The 22812-nt window shown below is 36.1% G+C and overlaps 1 protein-coding gene across 2 annotated transcripts in view; it reads right to left on the reverse strand.

Moving 5' to 3' along the window:
- Window positions 1-22812, reverse strand: part of LOC140156026 (disks large homolog 1-like) — a 194889-nt gene that overhangs the window by 158955 nt on the left and 13122 nt on the right. Inside the window, exon 3 of one of the 2 annotated variants that reach the window (XM_072179124.1) lies at window positions 2177-2215. The exons of the other annotated variant lie outside the window; for it this stretch is intronic. Within the exon in view, the coding sequence (XP_072035225.1) occupies window positions 2177-2215 (39 nt within the window). The remainder of the gene's footprint in view (window positions 1-2176; window positions 2216-22812) is intronic. 2 annotated transcript variants of the gene reach the window in all.

The following is a 22812-nucleotide window of genomic DNA, read 5'->3' on the forward strand; positions in this document are numbered from 1 at the left end:
ATTTAACCCCTCACCACAAATAAAAAGCCATTCTACACTTTCACTATTCCTTCCTTTAGAGAAGTCAGCGATAATCTTCTTGATCGAAAGCTCAAAAGTTTTCTAGTTATCCAACGGCAAAGCCCCGTTCACATACTTGCTTAGAATATATTTCATATTAAACTACCGAGTTGAAGATTTTGAACATAGCAATAAAGTGAGACTACTTTAGCTGATACCCTAAGCCACTTTCTCTTGTACCCTAAGGATTGTGTGTTCCAAGTGTCTAGCCTCATCCTCAATAACACATTTATAGTCAAGCTCAATATTTACAAAATCCACCCACAGAGTTGCATATTTTTGAACCATGGCAATAAAGTGAGAGTGCATACCCTAAGGATTGTAGTAAATAAATTCAGCAACATCAATACGGATGAGACGGGAGTATGAGACCTGAGCATAATGCTCAGCACACATACCATGCGCTTGATTCTCGACACACTTACATAGTAAAACATGCATATCAAGAACCGCCGTTGAGCAAGTTCAATTTTTATTCAATTGAAAGCAACCTGGGTAAATCCATGAAAAAGTGAAATTCCAAACTTTTCTGAAATTTTGGTAGCACATTTGGATGTAATTAAGTGCAGTGAACCTAAGCGTCAGCAGATGGTTAAACTCCTACTGTACTGTAGCATGTATAATGCGTATTTTTTGGTAACCAGCAACATGAATCTGGTTGCATTTCAGTGGCGTAGCTGGGATTTATTCCAGGGGGGGCAAGCCTGTATGGGGCGGGGCCCAAATCCACCAAACAATCTAAACCAGCCCGAAAAGGTTGACCCAATTTTTTTTTTTTCGGTGGTTTGAAAAAGTGAAGAGCAAAAAAACCAAAAAAAACCAAAAAGGATTAGAAGCGCTAGCAAGCGCCCTAAAAACAACACATTTTGATATATAGTACCATTTTTTCCCTTCCTCTCCCTCTCTCCTCCCTTTCTCCCTTTTTTCCTCTCTCTCTCCTTTTCCTCTTTTTTCCTTGCGCTAGGGGGTGGGGGCCCAAATGGGCAATTTTTGCCAGGGGGTCAATTGCCCCCCCTCCCCGGCAACTATGCCACTGTTGCATTTAAAGGTTCTGCACTAAACCCATTAAATTTCCCCCTCCACATTGGAAAGTGGAACATGTTTTCATATCACACTTTTCAGTCTACTCAAGCAAAATAATTGCAAAATTTCTCTAACATGCAAAAATATAATTCATATGTGTAGGTGAGATATTAAAGTTTCATCTACAATTCAAGCAAAAAAATGCAAAATATGTAAACAAAATCATCAGAAATCATCTTTTTTATAATATATTAAGAAAACCTTCCACTTGCATAATATAATAAAAAGCTTGGAGAGACTATAAAATTAAATACAACAACAGTCAAAGCAAGACAGTATATTGGAATAAAAAACACTCCGCGGTAAATAATTTCAGAATAATATTCATGTAATGATGATTTTGATTACAATCTTAATACCTTAGAGGCAAGAAAGCTTTTATAAGAAGTAGAGTGTCAATTATACAAGTAGCTTGGCATATTCACTAGACTATGTCATAAAAAGGGTATATCCTCATTTCTCCCTCGTATGTAAACAGTGGCGTAGCATCATAGGGGCACGAGGGCACATGCCCCCCAATCGATTGCAAAATTTAGAAAATCCCATAGGAAAATTGCCAAAAATGGCTTGTGCCCCCCACCAATCAGACCAGGTGCCCCCCAATCATGGTCGGTGCCCCCCCCCCCATCGGATGACCCACGCTACGCCACTATATGGAAAAATACTTTCTTATGCCATGGTTTAAGTCATCAAATATGACAATTACATGCAAAACAGGTGTATTCTATGATAGCAATTACAACAATTTTGCATCATTTGATCATGACAAGCGCGATTAAAAAATTTTTTAAGAAAATCAAACACATCTATATACATACATACATATAAAATGCACTAGACATGACATGCAATTTACAATATTCTTTCAAAAATAAAATGATATAAATACAATATTGAAGCGAAATCAAATCAATGTGTATAAAGCAGGCACTGGAATATCATTACAACAACAAAATAAAATCACTGCAAAAGAAAATAATACAAAAATCAATAAGACTATTTTGGTGACATCAATGTTTAAGCATCGTCTTACTTCGATCATCGGGAAGTACAACACAGGCGTCCTGAATGTCTGTAGGCATGAAGTTGAGGAAGGGAAAGGAATTCAATGAAGAAGGGGAAAAAATGAAGATAAAAACAATCAGTGTAGCACTCACTCGACCCTATTTACAAAAGGGTGCATAGTATTATTTACAACCATAGTGTTATACTTCCTTCTGCCATAGTTTTCACCCCACTGGCACTACTGGCCACATTATCGGCCACTAAGAACTATTTGGATTGGTTACAAGGAAGCCTATATCATGTATTGAGCCAATCAGAGTTGTAGTAAGAAAGGGATTACACCTAAAATTGCTAAGAGATCTAAAAGCTATATTTTGATTGGTTGCTCAGATGATTTATATCACATAATTAACCAATCAGGGGCTCTATAACTAAGAAAGGCAGTCAAGGAATTAGGTGATGGTTGATACCAGGGTTCAAAATAAGCATGACCTGGCCGCAATGGCCAAATAGGACTCCGGTACAAACTGTGGTCTCCATGCTATTTAGAAACTAGGAAAATCACAACCTTACAGCATAGAATACTTGGTACGGTTCTTGTAATTTTATGCTCAGCTTAGCGGAATTGAACATGGTTCCAAGCTACACTACAGTAATTATGGGTTAATTTGGCCCTTATTGCAACTCCTCCTTTATGTTTCAAGTCAAATAGGAGATATAGGACCTACTTAAACAGAGATGCTGCTGTAGGGATACATTACTTAACACACTATGACTATGGTAAATGAATATGGAGCTAACCACTTATTACATGTAATGGTCATATCATATTACAACACAGCAGATACTCAAATTTGGCAAGAATCAACAAATTCTAGTTTCTCATACAGGCTGTACCAAACTGATAGTTACCCACAGGTTTTAGATGTTTTTAAAAAGACTGCTTCTTCCAAACGCACCACCAAATTTACAGAAATTAACAAACTTTTTAATGTATCGTTTAGAAGTCTGGTCATGTCAACTGGATCCAATAGTGTGTTTGGATGAGGCAGGCTTTGTAAAAACACCAAACAGATTGGTAGCAATCATTTTGATACAACCTATATGATAGAACACATTTTATGGCAGTGGCCACCATTTTTGAGTTTGAAATCTACAGTATATATAGCCAGCCTATGACAATGTGTTAATTCTCACCAAATTTGTTTGACAGAATCAACCTGTGATTCCTGCAAAACATTTAATCCCATAACAAAAACCATGGCAAAGGAAAGTACAATGCTGAGAACTTACATACAACATACACTCTATTTGATTGATAGTAAAACATAACTTTGGTACACCTCATTGGGGTATCATCATCAACCAAATGACTTGAGGTGGACCAATGATAAGTTGAATGTTCATTTTACTTTTTAAACACAAATGACCATACAGGTATGCTCCCACAGAAAGACCCATACACCAGAACTAGTTCTAGTTCCTCGAGGGGGGGGGCTTCATGACGTGGTCGCAAAGTGGCTGGTCCCATACAGGCACTGAACAAGTGCTAGACCGTACAGCTCCAAAAGACCCCTGAATTTTATTAAAACATTGCTGAAAGACCCCTGATTATGATAATTTCAGCTCTAAAAAATGCTAAATTGGGCATTCCTCACATTTCCATTTTTTAGGCGATTTTCAACCAGAAAGCCAAAAAAGACCCTTGATTTTGACTGTTCGCAGCTTCGAAAGACTCTTTTTCTGGTTAGCTGTCAGCTACCAAAGACCCACCATCTCCAAATTCCGGGTAGCATACCCACCACCAGTGTAACACACAAAACAATTGGGATCACCCCAACTCATCTAGTATCATGGTCAAAATGTCACTTCAAAATATCTGATGTAATACACATGAGTATACATACATGCAAACATATTTTAACTGAGTGTCAAAAATGACCACTTTTGCTGTACAGAATCCTGCGTGACTGAAAGAGAATACACACACAAATTTCCCTCATATATAAGCTTATTCAGTGCTTAAAAACATGCCTTATTATATTCATGAAGGAAACACCTACATGTAGTATACACCTCTGGAGGCATTGCAACCACTTCACTGCCATCATGTTGAAGTAGATTTTTCGTGACTGTGTGGATATAAAGGGTTGTACTTATATTTTGATCCTTTTTGACCCTTTTGACCTTTTGTGAATGACGTTGCATCTCCTTCTGGGTAGTGGTACTACCCTGTGTAACTGAATCACATTTGCTCTATAGGGTAATGAACATTTCAAAACTAAGTAAAACACCAAAGGGGGGGGGGTCACATCTATAGTAAATATACCTAGACTTTTTCCCAAGGTCAATTTTGGTAAATGGATGGGTAATTTTACCAATGTTGTCTCTAGGGCTCAACCGATTATCGGATCGGATATCGGATCGGATATCGGATCGGCCAATATCGGTATCGGATCAGATATCCGTTTTTAAAAAAATTGGAAAAAAATTACAAAAAAATTACTGTTTGTTATCTTTAATATGCAAACCATTAACCAATATTTACCTCTTCATGTAGCACATAATTATAAATGCATGGAAAACCAATGCATGTATAATATGTGATACATGAAGAGGTAAACATTAGTTAATGGTTTGCATATTAAGAATAACAATCTGTAATTTTTTCGTAATTTTTTTTTCAAATTAACTGTGAATGATCCTAGCACCTCAGAATAGGTCCAGTGGTTCTCCAAGTTGCCAAAAACTTTGAATATACTGTCTTGCTTTGACTTTTGTTGTATTCAATTTTATAGTCTCTCCAAACTTTTTTTTTATCAATTTTTTTACGGCTATCGTATCAGATATCGGCCGATATTACAACATCGATATCGTTGTCTCACATGTTTCAGACAAATTATTGAGCCTTTGTAGCCAAATATTTCCAAAACTGTCAAAATGTTCAGGAAATTTGGTCAAGACCTGTGCCAATTTGTTCTAAATTTGATGGTACAATTGGGCGGGTCCAATAATCTTTCACAATTCTTGGAGCTACCTACCTACCCACACCAAACTTGAGAACCCATAGTCAGATGTCACTGGCTAATACACTGTCACATAATAATAACACAAATATTATAGTGAACATCTTCACCTACAGCTGTTTTTCCTATTCCAGGAACAGGAGTTATCCATATTTTTATGGAATATATCCAAAGATATAACAAGAGATAACCCAATGTATCTTGTATAGACACTCGTGGATCAAGTTCTAATAATCCACAAGGTTGCCAAAAAATGTCAGCCTGAATCAAGGGTCAAATAATTTAAAAGTCACCAAATTTTTCTCTTTTCACCATTGGTTTCTTATTGGACAATAATCCCCCATTTTTTACCCATTGGTTTCTATGGGACAGGAAATTGTCAGAAGTCGCAGTGAAACTCTTCAAAAGTCGCCCAATCGGAACAAACAAATTGCAGGTTTGGCAACCCTGATAATCCAGAGATGTGGCAAATAGCAGAAAGATCAAACTGAATACACCTGACTGACCTAGGGTTCCTTTGAATCCAAAAAAAAGAGTCCTTCTCTTGCATACCCTGGGTGAGTTTGAGTTTGAGGAAATGGAAATGTTTGACCAAGTTTATCCTATTGACATTAACTTGGGTTACCTTTGTATTCTATGTGTAGCAGGGCTTCAATTTCGGTCAAGGGTTCTTGAGCAACTTACAAAACTTTAAGATAGGAAACTCTTTTACCCAAATGAAGTGAGTCTCTGATCTTGTGAATACCTCATGAATGGGAGTATACAATGTTAGAATTGGATCAAGAATGAAGAATGAGTGTTTTGGTGATCTATTATTTGCCTTTTTCATGCCATAGTGAGAAACTCAATAAATAGGTAATATATATGGGGCAAATATTCTTCTTATGAGAAGCAGACTGATAGAAAAGGGTACTTTTTTTCTTGAAACAAATAAACATACTTTCAATTGCCTTATAGTAATACTTGAAGATATGAAGTAAAGAAGTACTGAGGTTTGCATAGGTTAACCCTAACCGTGCCCATGGTTTTTTTTGCAATTGGAAGGGAAAGAAGAAATGAAAAAGGAGAAGATGAAGTCACAAGATTCTTAACAAATCAAATGTATTTCCCACATGATAAAGTTCTATCTTAGTCTTATAAATTCTAAAACAAACCTCTCTGAAAGGTTTCAAAATAGATCCGTGATCCCATCGTTCAATGTCAACCCAATATGATGATGAGCATCATTCCCAATAGCTGGCTCCTGAACATCAAACATACATTGTTGGTATTGAAGTACAAACAATTGCTTGCCTAGAATTTATTGGGTTGTTATAAATAGCTACATCTTGTGTCCCACTCACTCACTCAATGTGCCCATCATTCTCTATACAGGCTCCAATCTCGTTCACCGTTTTCCGTTCTCTCAAGCATTTTGTGACTCTTGTATACCATTGTGCTATATTGTATCCAATGTTAATTGTGATATGTTCTTCACTATATGGTGTACCTATGGTATTGGTTAGTTACTCTCTGTGGTGTGATGTGATCAGGCAAAATGGGTTGCAATTAGATAAATTGATTTCAAGAGACTGTCACAATTACAATCCAATTGATCAATGTCAAGAAAAAAATCTCTGCTTAATGTAGTCTCGATAACTAGGACCCACATTTGCTTTTATTTATCTATTTCCACTATTAGTCAGTAGTAAATGTGTGCACAATACAACACATTACCGCTTTAACCACATGAAGACAAACATTTTCCTGAATCAAGCTCATTTTACCCCAAAATCAAATCTTCACCAACTAATACAATTCCTATCAAGTCTGTCTCGAAATATCTGCATCAATTAAGTTTTCTCATTAAATTCAAGACCTTATTGAAGACCCCTCAAAAACACACTTAATAAAGATGCTCCCTGACTGTCATCCAGATAAGGTTAAGTGAGCACTTATATAATATTGAATTTTCTTTCAGCATGGTTGGTCAAGTGAGGATAGATCTAAGAGGTTTGTTGAGGTCAGTGGTTAGACTCCCATGTGGGATAAATGAATGGATAAGACTACATACAGCTTTATTTGCTTGTTTGTTTGGCTTCAGCCTGCAGTAGCCAGAGGAAGGATTACATCCCGTCTACAAAGTACAAGATCTCCATATTTTAGATAAATTCTGGGTTTATTTACTAATTGTGAAAAATCCCTGTCCATGATGTATGCCAATGGTTACACACATGGGTGTATTCCTGCTATTCTCTGGTTTTGTTCACAATGTTTTCATATATTACATTAGTAGTGTCCATTTTGCAAGCATGTCCTACTTTCATTGGTTGAATAATTGATGACCCTGTTAGCAGAACCTGCTGATGATGGTGCTACTCCCAGACACTTTTGACACTTCCATGTTGTCCTATTTGTCATGGTGACAATGGGTGAGCAAGTCAGAACCTACCTTATAATATTTAATTCATTAATAATATGATGACATGCTCAACACAACAGCAAGCTTATTCCGAACCCTTTCAACAAGCGGAAAACCGGTTTCTAGAATCGCAAGTGTTTCACAACAGTTTAGAAAGATATATAAACGATCAATATTAAGCCATAAAAATTCCAAATAGGAGAAGAGGATTGGCAGAATTTTGTTTTGGTTTATTTTCATTTCTAATAAGAAAAAACAAATTGAAAATAATATTCAAAGTTTTCCCACCCCTCCCAAATCCACACACCACACCCACACACATACACACTTTAAGGCAATAGCTCCGCCCTAACATGTTGTAAATCATTTTGATTTCCAGTATGATATGCAGCTTTAAAAGTTTCAAGGGACCTCTCCTGACTCACTACTCAGGGGAAGTTACCCCTCATATCCATCCCATTATGAATTTCTTGACAATCCCTATGCCACAATGAATACTAACAGGTATCTTCTAGAGGTACCCTAACACTATACATCACCAGTTCAATAGCATCAAACACTATCCAAGTTGAATCAGAAATATCCCCTTTTTGGCCAACAAACAAACAAACAAAAACAATTCTGCTACTTCTTGCCAGCTGTGAGGAGCATACAAGGGTGATAATCGGATGACATTTCATAGGATTCATAACAATTTGTCTTGACAGAGCATAAAATCAATTCCCTCTTCAACTCCCTCTTTGATGTCACTTTCTATCACCTACAATAAACAAAAACCCTGTAACCTGTCTTTATAATATGGACCGACAGACCACCAGCTCATTACCAATTCACAACAGGTTTAGCTAGCTAGAGCACAACTATCCGCAAGCAATCTGCATCAATGCAATGGTAGGGCCCGGCGATTTCATACAGCACAATTCCAATGCATTCCAAGTGCAAACAGCCATCATAAGTCCTAGAAACAGTTAAGGAGCATAGTATTGGGTGTGAACATTTAAAGAATACATTCAGACACTTCAACAATGTGAGAAAGTATCGCTGTTTATCAATGAATATAGGAGAATTGTGTCAAAACATTAGTGTTTGACCAGGGGGTGGTTTAATCATGAGGTTTTGAATCAAACTTAATGCTCTTTGCTTACGACCTCAATTCATTGGTTTTCATTTGCTTGTTTTATTGTTTGTTTTAGATATGGAATTTTCCTACCCTTGGATCATCACATATAATAAAATGTATGTACAAACAAGTTAAAAAGACTACAGAATAGTAACAATATCACAGGGAAATGACTTAATAGTGTATTTGATCACAGTTCTCAAGTTTACATCCTACACTGATGCATTTTATAATTGTGTGGTAAGAAATCTAAATTTGGGTAACGCAAGTGCATCTTTGATTGGTTTGTATTCTAATCAAGCCATTGCACTCAATAGCTACTTCCCATCATGAATCACTATTAATTACAAAATCATTGACAATAGGCAAAGTGACACATCTGGGGCAAGACGATGCACCTAGTCCCTTTCTGTACAAATACAAATTCTTCTGCTGTGGTATTTTAATTCTAAAACATAAACATCGAAAAGGAGAGATCCAATAATGAATAAAGGATTTTGTGAAGAATGCTTTCTGCGTACCTCTGTTGTGATATTTCATCTAATAGCTTATTGCAAAACTCAACTAAAGCAACATAGGAAATTATCTTACGGAGTCTAACAGAACAAGTATGTATAGAAGTGACCTAATTATTATCGCAGGAATTGCATAAGTCAAGCCCCCACACAAAATAGACCATATTTGAACCAATTAGTGCCCCCTTCCCTAATAGAGCACCCACAATACAATTGACAACTGTCAATGCACCCGCTTTTCGAAATAAATTTGTCAAATGTCTGAAGAATTTCCCACTTACACCTTGTTTTACAGGATTTGGACTTCAGATCAAGGGCTTGAAGCCAGCAACCTGTCCTTTCATGTTTGAGATGGGCAATCACTAACACCCTGCTTCAGGTATATTTTGAAAGTTTCTTTTAATAAGTGCACCCAATAATGACTGATTCAAGTGCCCGGTCACTAATTAGGTCGAATACAGTCAGATTGTTATGAAGGGGAAAAGTAAGGAACCAAACAAACCTTCCAACCTGAACTCCATATATATGGAGCCTGGATATTATTCTGTTTTCTTGAATGACCCATTTCACCTGCTAAACCTCAGAGTCAATGAACTGTATCAATGCCCCCTTTTGAAAAAATAGAAATTGTGGTAATCACAATCACATTGACAAAGTCTGTACATTTATACTCATGTTTGCAGCCCTATGAGAGTGAGTATCTCAAATTACACCAGACATTCAGTTACCATTAACAGGAGCTTGTAATGACTGAAAACTTTGGGAGAAGGGGGTTAACAGAAAACTTTTAATATGGCAATTTTTTAATGAAAAAGTAATAGAAATGCAGTACTGAGTGTTAAAACATTTTAGAGTAACTGCATGGTACATTGTGACCACATAATAAAGGAAAAGCCACAAAAATTGAGCAGAATGGCAAATAACATACATGTAGCTATTGTTAGTGCTTTTGTGTGTGTTTATTTCCTTGTTATTCATATGGAATGTTTCTATTACCATATTCATTCCATTACCTGCCCAGGCTGCTTAACAAAGTCATTATGTAATAAGTAGCCCAAAATATGGATTTTATGTGCAATGTAGATGGTTCTGTGTTTGATACACATGTAGTTGCATAGGTGGGCGCTATTAAGGGACTGGGCGGTTAATGGAACAAATACAGTAACTGACTTTTACCCAAGAATCAGAAGCAAATTCTAACATTTTCAGAAATTGTTCAGGTACTATTGCGATTCACTCAATATGAAATTCATCAAAAAACAGATTTTTGCATTTTTGTAATGGGAATTGGTATGTAAACACACAATGCAAGTGATGAGACCAAGCACAGTATTCGCCATCTTGCTACCAAAATGCGGATCTCCTTTCAAACATGTGCACAAAATGTGCACTTTTGTTTTGCGTGCCCTTCTAGCAATGCGCAAGAAGGCTTTTGCAAGACGTACACCGCAATTAAAGCATGCATTTGACATACGTACACACACATACTATAGCACACACTTTGTGGGTAGGATCTCATTTTGAGATGACCGTGTGATCAGTGAATAAGGATAAATGTCACATGTTGGTCAATGTTTGGGGAGTTTGTCTGGACTGACACTTTGAAAGCTGCCATTTTCTTTTTAACATTTGCCAATTTTTCATATATGAAAAACATACCCAATGACAATTTTGTTGACTTAAAATACTTCACTTTTAGGCTTATATTCCTTTCCCCCATTTAAATTCTTTTGACACTATTGCTGGGATCAGAGCCTTTAATTTAAGCCTCACTTTAACATGGATTTAAGATCACAATGGTTATCAATCATCTCTAGACCATCTTCATCATATTCATGTCAAGATGTGTTCCCCTTTCAAATGCGCATGGGGTACTTTTTCAGTATGATACAATGTTGGAACATAATTCATCTTAACCGTTTAAATATTAAATCTGCAGCCACAAGGTACCAAATGGTGTCGACTTGAGAGATTCAATGAATATTTAACCTTTGCGAAATTTTGAGCAGTTTACTATACCTTGGCGTGAAATTCAACACCTATCACTTCGCACGTGCCTCAGGGGCTAAATGTACACAACATCATCCATTCTACGACTTTCCCCTTTAAAACAAGCAATTCGATATAGTAAGTGTTTTACTTTGTTTTAACAAAATATTTGTTGTTACCTGCGTTTGGGGACTTTAGGGTAAGCAAGCAAAGATAGGATCTTTGAATTAAGTGACCAAATGTGTATTCTGTTTTTGTATATTCGCAAATGGGGATTGCTTAAATATCTCATTTCAAATTCAAATGTGACATAATGTCCCTATTTCAACTTAAAAAATTATCATTCATCTATTTTGCAGCAGGAGTAAGCAAATGACAAAATGTAGAGCAAAAGGATGTGCACTGCTGATGAAACTCATGCAAGATGCATTATTTGATGAAATGAGGAAATGATGGTATGCAAAGCCATCTCCCAGCAAAGAGTATTGACAAAAACTACAGAAGGAATGTGAGCAACGATTCAATCAAATCATATTCACATTATCCATGCTAGGATGGGGCTATCCACACAGTATGTGTTGATCCCTACTTAATTCAGTCTAATCAGGATCAAGGCTCCATTTTACGTACATTTACGATACTACGCAAGTCTCAGAAAGTCTTTAGTAGGGCCTAATTGCATGTCAATGCATTTTAGTGATATGTTCCACTGTTGAGCATTAAAAATACCAACCACGGTTTGGCGGTTGGTAACTTGGTAGATGTTTTCCGTGTATGTACATGTATCATACACAGCTACATACAAAAACCAGCCATTTGGTCCTTGGTATGACGATTACCCATCGATTCAGACGTCCTCGTTTTGATAGCAATACACAAGATCCACAATTGTCGGCAAAGACAAGTAGGGGTGTGCAAGGTTCGATTTCCTTTGAAAAATTTGCATAGCAATTTTTAGCGAAAACCTTATTTAGGCGATGTTCTTATAATATTAGCATATGTTTATTGCTATACAAGCTGAAATTTGTGTAGCAGGTTGTCCAAAATGGGGAGCATTTTGCTCCACGACACCAGTTAAATCGAACCCTGGGGGTGTGTGGGGTATGAGGTATGCCTGCAATTACACAAGTAGTGCCGTAGTGGTCAGGTCCCCGGTCAGGTCTTGACATTATGCTTCTAAAAAGCACAATTTGTATGATCATGGGAATGCAAAATTTTACCCAAATCAATCCAGATTAAAAGCCTTGTGTGCATAGTGTCGTAGAAAGCAATTTCATTATTTGACATGGATTTTGATGCAGGGTAGATGGAAATTGATACTGAGCTGTTAAAATCAGTTCATTTCTCATGCAATGTTTCCTTTTCATACACCTTTCATTTTCACCATTCCAAATATGAAATCAACTGTAAGTTACTATTTTCTTCCTAAAAGCACTCTAAAAAAGGCTCTATATTTGGTACGTAAATTAGCCAACCATTTCCCGCTACAAAAAGGAAATTAACTTGATAAATGCAAGCAGCTAATAATATATTTGCCAATTAGAATCGGTGCCTTTTTCCAGGTAATTTTAACAGTCTTTTGTCATGAACAAATACATATTTTACATGCATTTCAGCACAAATTGAGTAAAATATGCATGCATATTCCTTGAAACGGCTAGATCAAAAGTATCTACTGATGTGCTGTACTACAAACAAATTAACAAAATACCTAGCACCTGTTGCTAGTTAAACCCTACTCTTGTTCAATTCTATGCATTTTATATTAAAATTATAGAACCCTGCATGTTTACATGTCAGACAATTAGCCAAAATGAACATATGGCTAAAACCACTTTTGCAAAATAATATTTTGTGGTATTTGTTTTTCCTTATTTTGGTAATCATGAGCAGTGTGTGATTGGTAATCATGAGCAGTGTGTGAGGGAGGGGAGGGGGTTGCACAACAGATATTGGAACACAAGAAAGGCCACAAATATTGGGAAGTGGCACAAAATAAATTGGGGTGGATCACTTGTGAAATGCAATAAATTACTGCAATTGTCGCAACAACAAAATTATTGTTGTATGTGATTTTTGTTTAAAACCATAATGTATGATTTTTGTCAAATTTTAATTTTGTTTTTCTTTTCCCAAAGTGTTGAAATAATATTTATAACAACTGTTAAGGAAGGGGTTATGTGTCGATTTTAGCAGAAATGAAGAGGTGAAGAGCAAGAAACACCACTTTTTGGTCATTTTAAAACATGTTCTAATAGGGGACTTAATGTGTGAATTATGACATTATGTCGGAAATTGCTCCCTTTTAAAACCTACAAACACAACCAATTTGGCTGATTCCATTTAGGTGTGGTGTATTAAATTGGGACATTACAAATACTGTGCCTTTTTTTACGTATTGTCTTAAACAATGTAAAATAAGCGCCCACCTAAAATGACTTTGTTAAGCACCCTGGGAAGTTAATGGAATGAATACGGTACTACAAATCTGCTAATAGATAGACTAGGCCCGGTTCTAGTAGTAAAATTGAAAGGGTTGCCTAATATGCACACATAGTACATCCAAAACTTTATTTTTGTAGCCAGAAGAACTTCCAATTTTAAACAAACATTTCAATTCAAACTAGCAGAACATTTCTGACCATTTGCTCTGATTTGTTCCTTTATAGTTTCCAGAAAAGCAAAATTATTCTGCATCAAATCAAATCAATTTATAATTTATATGGATAATACAATTGTGAGTTCCCTGATTGAAGTAACAACAGATAAGGCCAAGGAAAGTCGATTTTGAGTTTCCCGTCACCCGCCCTCAGTTCATTTTCTGACCCTCACTTGAATTCATTGTGATTTCCAAAAAATACTGATAAAAACTGGTTATAGTTGCAAAAAAACTTTTTTGTGGAAAAATCTAAATCAAAACATACATTTTGCTGTCAACCTTGCAGACTCTTTTTAATATACTTTTGAATCTCATTTGGACTAAACATCCATCTTCAAGTGAGTGAGCGGCAAATAACAACACATTTTACATGTGTGTTGGTCATAAAATGAAAGGCAGAAAAATAATGAATAATAAATAATGAAAAAGTTACCTCACTTGTTTTCAGAAATTATGTGACGGGAAACTCAAAATTAGGGGCCTAATCAAAGAATGCCAACTATTTCAACTCTATTCAATGTGATATTTCAGACATAAATCACTGCCATGGTGCTATTCACTGAAAAAATAAAAGTTGCATTATTGATCCAACAAAAATATCAAAATGTAGGCCTTAAGGCCTACTCATACTCCACTTTGGGCACACAAAATTTTACGCGGAGAAGTATTCGCCAAGGTCTTCTTTAGCGATAAACACACAGGTTACAGTGTTCTGCAAAAAGGTCATTGCCTCAACCTTGCCTGTAAAGCAGCCAATCAGAAACTTTTATCACGGGCGAATATTCGCTTGAGTTAAACCAAAATCAATGCGAGCTAATAAATTGTGCAAAGGGTTTCTTTTTCATGCAAATCATAAAATTCCATCTCAAGGTTTATCATGGCGAAAAATTTGCATGTGAGAAGTGGAGTATGAACCAGCCATAAACACTGTGGTATTGTTCCCATAAGTTCAATATTGTCTACACATAGTTTACCTCTGACATCTTGTTTCATTCAGACCATTTTGAACAGAACAATGCATGCCATGTCTGTGACCCCGTCATGTGATTGAAATTAGGCCTACAACCAGGCACACTTAAACCCACACAAGTTTCTTGAAGGGCCAGAACATTTATTGTCTTTGATTGTTCAAAAACATACAAAAGCCATGTCCGCCATTGAATCTTAAACATTTATATACATTTGAAGAGTCTATGGTCCGCCCAAATTTAATGATGGATTGATCAGTAATTTAGCCTACACCAGAGGTTCAAAGTTATTTTGACCATACATTTTGCAACCAGCCCCTTTCTCCAAGTTCGCAAAGACACAAATAAGTGTTCCCCCACTGAATGCTCCTTTATTTAAAACTGTTTACCCCTTTTACCTAAAAAACAAATTGCGTTCCATCATATTCCCATCCACAAAATTGTATTTCCCAAAATCAGTCATTCCCCTGGTGCAATATTGATCATTCCATGATGGCAAATACTAGTTATTTGGTATGGTTGATTAGTCTACCTTGAAGATATTTACATATTTGCAAGATGTAAGCTGATTAAAACAAGCTTCATTTTGCTTTAAAATCATCCTTGAAAACAAACTTATTTGGGTCAATAGTCATTTCTATATGTGACCCAATCACACAAAATGAGGGACAATGTTGCCAGGTTGGTTTTGATGTTCAAATCCATATGGTCTTTATGTATAAATATCCACTGTTTTCAGTTATAAGTGGGCTTTCTCGTTTCATTTGCATTTGCATCAAATGGGGTCTCATAGTGACATTTTAGGTTAACCACAAAATTTGCACTTAGTGAAAATTCATGAATAATAAAATAAAGATCCTCTCATGAATGAAATCATATATAAAATACCATGATTTAGGGACTTTTAGCAGAGTTTTGGTATTTTTCCATGCTGAAATGAAAGATGCTCATAAACTTTAATTGGAACCATAGCAAGGCTCTGCTCTGAAGGTAGACTTTTATATAATTAATTATCCCCCATTTGAAATGATCAAATACCAGCACATTTCAATATTTTGTGTCACTGAATCTTATGAATAAAGGCAGTAACTGCTAATATTGCCAATTTGCTGAACTTTCTGTCTGGGTTATTTACCGGGGTTATTTAGCAATATTACAATGGTCTGGTTGAGCAACAGGAATATCATCATGATCATACATTCACATGATATGAGTACACACAATAAAGCCTAGACCTACTTTACCAATATAGGCTTTACCATTTATCTCATATTCAGAATAATATTGCTCTGTGAGGGGAAAAGGTGTACTTGAGGCTATTTAGTTCAATTTACAAAAAAAAAAAAAAAAAACATGAGCCAATAAAACTTGAGATCTAGTAGCCTAGATGTGATGATGATTTTCAATGTGAAGCAGCTGCTAAATGTCATTAAACATGTTCAGAAACGGATGTTTATCATTATTAAAAAACCTCACTAAATGAAGGCAGGGTGGTTTATCTAGCATGAGGGAGCAAAGGGTTCCTCTTCCAGTAAAAGTTTGACCAATCCCCCTATACATGTCATCAGTATCCCCATCTAAATTTTTTCCCCATAAATTTAAGGTCAAAACCACCCAAGATCGCATGCATGAAGGTTATGAAGCTTCAGAAATTGTTAAAATTGTGGCCTGTCCGGTACTTTACTAGAATTTTCTTTGCTTGCTCCCCCCCCCCCCCAATCCTTCTGGCTCTGTGCCCAGACAAGAAATACTGATCCTTCCCCAAAAACTCTGTACATCTCCCATCAAAAATAGAAAACCAACAAATCAAATAGCAACTACTGATAGGCCCTACTTCACCAAATAAACAAAAACCCATCCCAGACTACAAAACTATTCAATAGTGCTGATCTTACTTCACATCAACTGTCATTTCCAAAGATTATTCGTTGACGAACATAATGTCGGCTTTTTTTCTCTCTGTGACAGAGTACAAGCATAATTAGTATTTCCTATAAAGGACACCATACAGCTTATTCTTGTTAATGACTTCCATGTGTGTGTTCACCTTCCATGCCAAGCCACGTAGAAATGACAGGCATTTTTGATACACAACTTCTTTTAGAATACCCGGTAATAATATCACCATCTTACCATTTATTTTTTGACCTATTTTATAACCAGCGTGAAATTTTACATATATTTGTTTACGGGTTGGGTATGTATTTTCTAATAACAAATTCAAGTTCTACAGGTACTTTGGAGCCTTTTCAGATAAATTTATTAAAATTTTAGATTTTTAAACCTGCTGAATTTTGCACATCAATGAGGTATTGAAATCTTTAGTCAATGAAGTCAAGTGTAAAATTAGAGTACTAATAGCTTCAATATAAGTGAATTGACAATATTGCACGAAATCAATAAATCTGAGCATATGCATCTACTCAAAAATATTATAAAGTTCTGATATTATTATTTATTAGTACATGTATTGTAGTTTGGTTTGTGCATCATATAATCAGACTTAATTTGTTCATATGCTCATTTGTGTAAATACTAATTGTAGTAGCATCTAATTTTTCTAACTCATCATCTCTCTCCTGTTGGGAGGTTAAATTTTAACATGATACTGCTGTTTAGTAATTATCTAGCTTGGTAACCACCATGGAACCAAGAGCAAATGAAGATGATGTTGAGATGCAAGTAAGAGATACATGTATATATCCAAGGGTGCCTATAATCTGTGTTATAAGGTTCCGTAAAATGCGTTAACCATCGCGTATATGCATGCAACATCAAGCGTGTGCAAAGGATCTTGTGGAAAATAATATGAGCTGGATGGTTAGTAGTACGCTTGTAACTACTAACTAGTAAAAGGAAATCTGCAAAATTTTATAGTGTACTGTTTGTTCTATTGATATTCTATGTTTATGATACCCTGTTGAAATCACGACCGGTACTTAGGGAGGGATACCAATTAGGATGATATACATCTGAGATATGGTAATTAGAAACTATTCAAACAAGAATTGTCTTTAAAAAAGATATGTACACTAAAATATTGGCCTATGCTACAACACTAAACATCTAACAGAGCAGCAGTCCAGCATGTGGCATACATATCCAACCGCTATCTTGCATCTGAACTCTTGAAATGAGCATCATCATCTAGTATCTTCCTCATCTAATGACCCACTTCTCAGTCCCTGCACACATGTACCTATACTACGATAGACAGACAACATTAGATTGCACAAGTTGAGGATAAAGACATCACCGATCAGTTATCAGCGCTTAAAGTGTCATCACAAATGTAATTCCGTATATATGTGTATTTTTATAAATTGGCCCAATCTCAAACCCATGATGCCTGCCCAAAATTTAATTGCAACTATTCCCCTGTATGCCACATACATACATACTATTTCATTTTGGTGAGTCAGTGACATCATGCATTGATGCAGCTGTTTTGCGCGTGCACCTATTTGGCGTCTTTAAATGTGTGCGTATGTAAATGTATGCCAGTGCATTGAGTGAACACTCATGATTTGAAGCTGTGCCTAAATGAAATGCACACTGACGTCATGTGACTCACCGAGATGAAATACACCACTATTATTGTATACATTGCATATACCCTGCTTTCTTGCTAATACATGTAGATGGGGATGTCTACTTCTAAGATAAACCTGAAGTTCCTAACATTAAACTACACATTTTGGCATTTGTAGAAATGGAGAGGGCGATGACTCCAGTCACTCCACCAATGACAACAAGAATGATGACACCACCAATGACATGATGACAACAATGAGACAAATCGTGAGTGATAATGAGACTCTGGAGGTTAAACTAATTAATAGTCAATTTAGCTCATGAATACTAATGGCAACTAGAGACACCCTGCAATCCTTTTCAAATGAATTCCAACTCCAATATTTCTTTTCAATTATGAACCACATTAACAACAACAAAAAGATCACAAAAATAAACCTCCTTTAAAGCACAGATATAGCCACCCTCCATTTCTTGGAAAGCAGTTTAATCATATTCATCTAGCAGGCATTGGAGCTCTTAGTCTTACTATATCACACTCATAGGAACCAGACAAACTCTCAGACATGTCTGTGTTGAGTGTTTTCTAAACACCAGTTGATCCTACCCCCTTCCTGGGATATCCTGTTGAAGTCGGTTAGCATGCTTGATCACCATCAAAGGTCAAATGATGTGTAAGTATTGATTGCAACATTGAACCAAGTGACAAAGAACTTTTCATAATGAAGAGATCACTTCCTATTTCCTGTCATTTTTGACAGAAGGAACTGTCAAAGATGACTATCAACATATTACATAAAACACAGAGAATAATGTACACACACATGAACTTCAAGAAGTTCAGATATGGTCTAAACGTGTTTCTAGCCTGAATCCTTCATCTTCTGCCAAAGCACTGCGCATGTTATTAGGTCTAACTTGTTGCTTTTTAGTAATTACCTAACACAGTGCATTTATTCCAAAAGTGATGGATATGAAAAAGTTTGCACTCGCATGTCACAACTTCTGCCTGTTGTGTCTTTGCATATTATGCTGTTGTGACAGGCATGCATGCTATTACTGCTACACATTCTAAAGCAGATTTCAAATTGATACAATTATCAAGCAGTTTCATGGATCTAGGGGGAACAGTCCCACACAAAAATGTCCACAGAAGAAGTTTGTCAGTTGGTCAACTCCCGGGTCAACCACAACACTGCAAGTTGGTTAACAGCAAAACTGTCTGTTGAGGGTGTCAGTCTATGAACACAAGTCAATGGCATGATCAAAGGGAGTTGGAGGCATGACCCCTTGTCAGGATCCTCGGAATAAGGTGCAAAACCTGCAGATCTTTCTAATTACCCATTATTATGTCTTGCCTAAGCCCTTACTGCTCTCTTAATTGTTGAATCTTTTTATGTCATTGCCACAGAAGTATCAGCCTATAACTTTATCTCAATTGCATTCATTTCCAAATCACTAATCATCAAAAACTCATTATAAATATATTAAGCATAGGTTAATTAATCTCTCGTTTGATTTAACATCTACACACATCATCATTATCTGACCAATAGACCTTATGATGTGCCAAGATTTGCCTCCTCCACTTAAATGCTGATTTGTAAATCTTGGTGATGATACATGCAGAATGAGCAAGGAGTGAGTCAGATTTAATTGCTTGAGGATATCAACACTAATGACTGACTAACAAACCAGTCAATATGTAGCGATACATTAACTATGACAGGCCATCAGTATGAGCAATGTCATATCCAGAGCACTGTTTCCTTACTCTGTGCAATCCCAGTGTCCACACACAGCCTCAAGATCCACTTTCATCCACTCTGGAGCAAACATCAATGAAAGTTCATCTGTGTTGGTGGATTTATGAACATTGGAGCAAGTTTACCAATTCATATCTCTTCCCCACACATATATTTGTACATTTACATCCCATAGATGGCCTAAATCAGATTTTGGATGGGTTATCCACTTCTGTCCACATGGACACCAGAATCTGCATTGATCCGAATCAATCTATTATTCTAGTTTTGACCATGGCCTCGTATACACAGCTTTATTACCTCATAGGCTTCATAGTCATAGTAACATTACCCTGATTCTCTTTTCTATAGCACACTTTGCTTATTTCACACAACTACATGGACATGCCTGGAAGGATTCAAAAATTATGGATGCTATCTTATTCTTCCAAATGTGAACCCTTTCGTAAGGTATCAATTTCTAATCAGATTTTGCTAAGAGCTAAATTTTCAGTGATACTTGGCTTTTGGAATTAAGGTTTTGGTTCCTTCCTGATGAAATCTTCAAGATTGTTATTCAAATTATATGCATTACTAATTAGACTGTAATAAAAAATCTTTTACATTCTTTCAGAAACTATGCAAAAAAGAAGCATTATTTATCCAGCTTAAATTGTATAATTTTATCCAATCCATCCAATCCATGATAGCTTGTGGTCAAAAACATTTATGGGTCATGAATATTGCTTATTTCAGTTGAATGTACAATTGTGCAGTATAATTGCAACTCATGCCAATGATTATCATAAAAAAATGCTTTTTCAAGATAATCTATTGCATAGTATCTAGAATGTTCAGGCAATAAATTGGCATTAATTCATTAAAAGAGCCTGATCATAGTTTATGCCCTAGGATTCTTGCACCTCTATGTAGGTCTCGTGTATTAAGGTGTATACATAAACAAACCTATCGTTAAATGCCCTCAGTCAATTCTATTAATGGAAGCTTATGAATGAGTTTTCGGCATTTCTCGAACATAAGTTAGAGTATTAAAACTTTCTCTCTTTGCTCACATTTGATTAATTTCACCGTATAAAGCCCTGGGCATGACTAAAATTGAAGGAGGTTGGCTTTAATTGTGAATCATGCAAGCTTTAAAGGTGAATGCTCTGATTGTATCTCTACATAAATGATCATAATCTTCTTGGTATGACAGGGGATGTGTGCAAGAATGTCACACGTTAAATGCAAAATTTGGCACCTCTATTACCCCTTTGAATATCATCTGCATTGCAAATTATTGTGAACAAAAAAACATGTTGTAATTTTATCTTGGAGCTCCAAACACCCATTCCTGAATACATGAGCATCTCTAATATATACAAATGCTCTCAAAATGGAAACATTTCTGAATATTATTTCCTTCACAATATTTTTACAGCATGTCAAATATTCCAACGTTGACACACTTGCGCTCTGGACTTTCATGACCTGACAGTGGAGGAGGATGTATTGCATTCTTTGCATATGTTTCAACATGGTGTGTGAAAGAAGAATTGTTTGTGGGGCATTAATTTTGCATTTTTTCTCGTTGACTTCCAGTCTCTAATGCAAAATTTTCCCTTCGTCAAATTATAAAATTTATTTGCTGAACATTTTAGGACATTTTCTGGGGCACAGGGAAAAATATTAGCTCACTCCCAATGAAAATGTAAAAATAAATACTAAATTTTTACATTTCTACACAAATAAGTGAAAAATATAGCTGCAAATATTGTAATACTAATTGTAATATTGGATTTTTATTTACAAATTTACTGAATTAGTTTACCACTGGCAAAGTGGCATGGGCAATAAATTTTAATGTAAATTTACTGTTGAAATAAAACTCATTTGATTTACCACTGAACAAATTCAAACTAGGGTGTTTGTTACTACAGCTGGTATCAAATTGGCCGCACTGTTTGCATGTATCCAGATCACGATTTCAGAATTATACAGCATGTACTTGTATACACGCGCCTATGCAAGATGAATCCGAATGTACAATACATACATAGAGACATACAGATATGCAAACCAAATTATCTGCGTCCCTCAGAAACTCACCTTTCCTCTAATGAAATTGCATGACACACAATGAGATGAAATGTACAGTGAGCAAAACTAGATGTACATACTAATGGCAGGGCATTCCTTCCATAGTACACTACATTGTAGCATGGACCACCAGTTTTGGATACCAACCACTTCACAGATTAGAAAACAAACAATTAAGGGAGTTTTCCATTTTGAATTTTGCAGGGATCAGAAATGTGTAGCTGGCACTCCAAAAATTTACCCCAAAATTCCCGAAAAATGCAGATTTTTTGAGAAGATATGAAAAATTTGCCGCAGAGTAAACATCTATATCAACCTTGTAATAATTCTAACTGCTGTTAATGCCATAATTAGCTGACATGGAAAAAAGAAGAAAAATACCCCTTTTTAGAAACCATTTTTGGTTGTTGAATAAACAGCAAATCTAAACCTACACATACAATTTAGGAGCCAGCATCCCAATTATTGTCCCTCCCCAAATCTGCCTCACATCACTGTACCACCTTTCCACAATTTTACCCAAAGGCAAGTAGACTTCAGTCAACACCAAGACCTGACATGTTTAATAATATCAGTTGGAAAGCCAGATACGACCAGAGAGGCTATA

This window comes from Amphiura filiformis, chromosome 6 (assembly GCF_039555335.1).
Source record: "Amphiura filiformis chromosome 6, Afil_fr2py, whole genome shotgun sequence".
Taxonomy (NCBI): domain Eukaryota; kingdom Metazoa; phylum Echinodermata; class Ophiuroidea; order Amphilepidida; family Amphiuridae; genus Amphiura; species Amphiura filiformis.